We start from the raw sequence: 2,207 nt of genomic DNA on the forward strand, positions 1-2,207 counted from the left end.
AATAATGTTATCAAAGAAAAAGTCATTTATTTAATTATGTCGCTCAAGCATCAAGACTGCAATAATTCTCAACTTTACAACAAAGCCCTGAGCTGTTCTTCTAAAGACTAAGATCAAACCCCAGATCACAAAATCCGCAGAAGATCAGATCTCACTGTCTCACCAGATGAGGAGAATCTTCTAAAGGAATTTTTATACTTATATTATAATTTAAGAAGACCACAACAGCTTTTACATGGACGATTGTCGGGACAATAGAAGAAGACGGGGTACGAAGCTGACGTGTAGTAAAAATAACAACGACATGGAGAAGATGATGCACAGAGAAACTGAGAGACAAAGGAGACAAGAAATGGCTACCCTTTATGCCTCTCTTCGTTCTCTTCTCCCTCTTCACTTCATCAAGGTCTCACTCTCACTATCCCAAACTCCTTAAAAAAAACCCTAATCTTGATTTCGATTCTCCATGGCTACTCTAGATCTACTTAATCGTTGTCCTTTGATTTGGTCTTTCTTGTAAAAAAATGAAAAAAGGGATCATAGCAATTAGTGTTTTGACTTTGTGCTGTTACTTAACTCTATAGTACTGTGTTTAATTCCCTTAAAAGATTCCTAATTAGATCTATTACTTTCTTGGTTTGTTGATATTGTTTGTTGGTGTCGGATCTTTTATACTCATCTAGGGTAAGCGTTCGACGTCAGATCAAGTCAACGAAGCGGCGAACTACATAAAGTATCTACAGAGGAAGACCAAGGAGCTGAGTTTGAGGAGAGATGAGCTTATGTTACTGTCAAGAGGAAGCTTCTTGGGTTCTAGTAATTATGATTCTAAAGAGGAGATGGAGATGATGAGTAGAAAGAATCATGTGGTGGTTCGTCAATGTTTGGTGGGTGTGGAAATCGTGTTTAGTAGTGGCTGCCGCAGTGGCCAACCGCGGTTTTCGAGTGTTCTTCAAGTGCTGAGTGAAAATGGTCTCTACCTTCTAAACTCCATCTCTTCTATTGTTGATGATGGGTTGATCTACACCATACAGGCCGAGGTAAATCTATCCTAGCTAACCTCCTACTCTTAGTTACTTATTGTGTTGATATAGACATCGATTTGTTCCAAACGCAAATTTCTGTTCTTTAAAAAAAAAAAAAAACTTTTCATTAAATTTATTTTACAAAATGGAAATCATATTTTTCCATGATTCTTTCGATTTTTTGGGTTTTCGTATTGTATTTATAAAAAAAATTTCGTATTTGTATTTATAAAAAATAACTGGTGCATTTCATTTTAATTAAGATACACACAGTCAATATATAACAATGTCTATTTAATTGCAAATACACAGAAAAGAAGTGAGGTCATAGTAATCGTGAAAATGTTAAAACACTAGTCTGCATATATATATTATCGAAATTTGAATCCATTAGATACTAGACATCAATAGAAACCATATAGATTCTTTCTATCTCGAGCATCAAACATTTGAAAAGAAGAAACTATTACTACTAGCTATGTTCTTATATATTTGCTTCAAGAAAATATTTTCACATGTGGTATCATCAAAAGCCCTCATGCATTTAGCTATATAATAATATCACCTCAGGGTATACTGAAGTTTGAATACCATTATATGTCTAGAGGTTAGAGTATTAATTTCAAGGTACTTCTATACCAGGGTATTGGCACGGAATATCCAATTATAACAGAATGATCAAATCTTTATTTTGATTGGTTTTGAGAGTATATATATATATTGAAAACTTCTTTTGTTCCGCAGGTCAACGATATAACTTTGATTGACTTAGCAGCACTTGAAAACAGATTAATCAGAATGAAGTAAATGGTTGTGAGTAGGTTTCTCTTTAACTTGTCAAACAAACGACATATGTTAAGTACGTAGTTTATTCGTACTTGTGTTATTCGTACTTGTGTTGTAGTGAATTGTTGTGTTGTGTTCACACATCTTATGTATGTATTTCTATTCCATCTGAATGTGGTTGGTTTAGTTTTTTATTGATTGAAAAAAAATTCATAAACTGAGTTAGTACTTATTGTTTACATGGTACAAGCCTATAATTCAATTTTATCTTTTGAATTTATTAAATAAGTTCAAAATTACCAAAAAAAAAAGAAAAAAAAATTGTTGATAATGTCGAAAGGTTTAATAACGGTGTTGTTCGAAGTTGATAGCATTTGTCATAAAAAAAAAAAAAAA

General features: G+C 32.9%; 1 protein-coding gene across 1 annotated transcript; it reads left to right on the forward strand.

Annotated features, from left to right (window-relative positions):
- LOC104725684 (transcription factor bHLH36-like) lies at positions 33-2,028 on the forward strand. The gene is made up of 3 exons (XM_010444382.1): positions 33-406; positions 684-1,040; positions 1,770-2,028. The coding sequence occupies exons 1-3, from the start codon at positions 236-238 to the stop codon at positions 1,830-1,832; spliced, it is 591 nt and encodes a 196-aa protein (XP_010442684.1). The 5' UTR covers positions 33-235; the 3' UTR covers positions 1,833-2,028.

This window comes from Camelina sativa, chromosome 11 (genome assembly GCF_000633955.1).
Source record: "Camelina sativa cultivar DH55 chromosome 11, Cs, whole genome shotgun sequence".
NCBI lineage: Eukaryota > Viridiplantae > Streptophyta > Magnoliopsida > Brassicales > Brassicaceae > Camelina > Camelina sativa.

What these genes read in the sequence shown, in the direction of transcription:
- LOC104725684 (XM_010444382.1), top strand. Translation starts at nt 236, where the DNA reads ATGGACGATTGTCGGGACAATAGAAGAAGACGGGGTACGAAGCTGACG. An exon ending in TCCCTCTTCACTTCATCAAG is followed by an intron (nt 407 to 683) that starts GTCTCACTCTCA and finishes ATACTCATCTAG; the next exon opens with GGTAAGCGTTCGACGTCAGA. An exon ending in TCTACACCATACAGGCCGAG is followed by an intron (nt 1,041 to 1,769) that starts GTAAATCTATCC and finishes TTTGTTCCGCAG; the next exon opens with GTCAACGATATAACTTTGAT.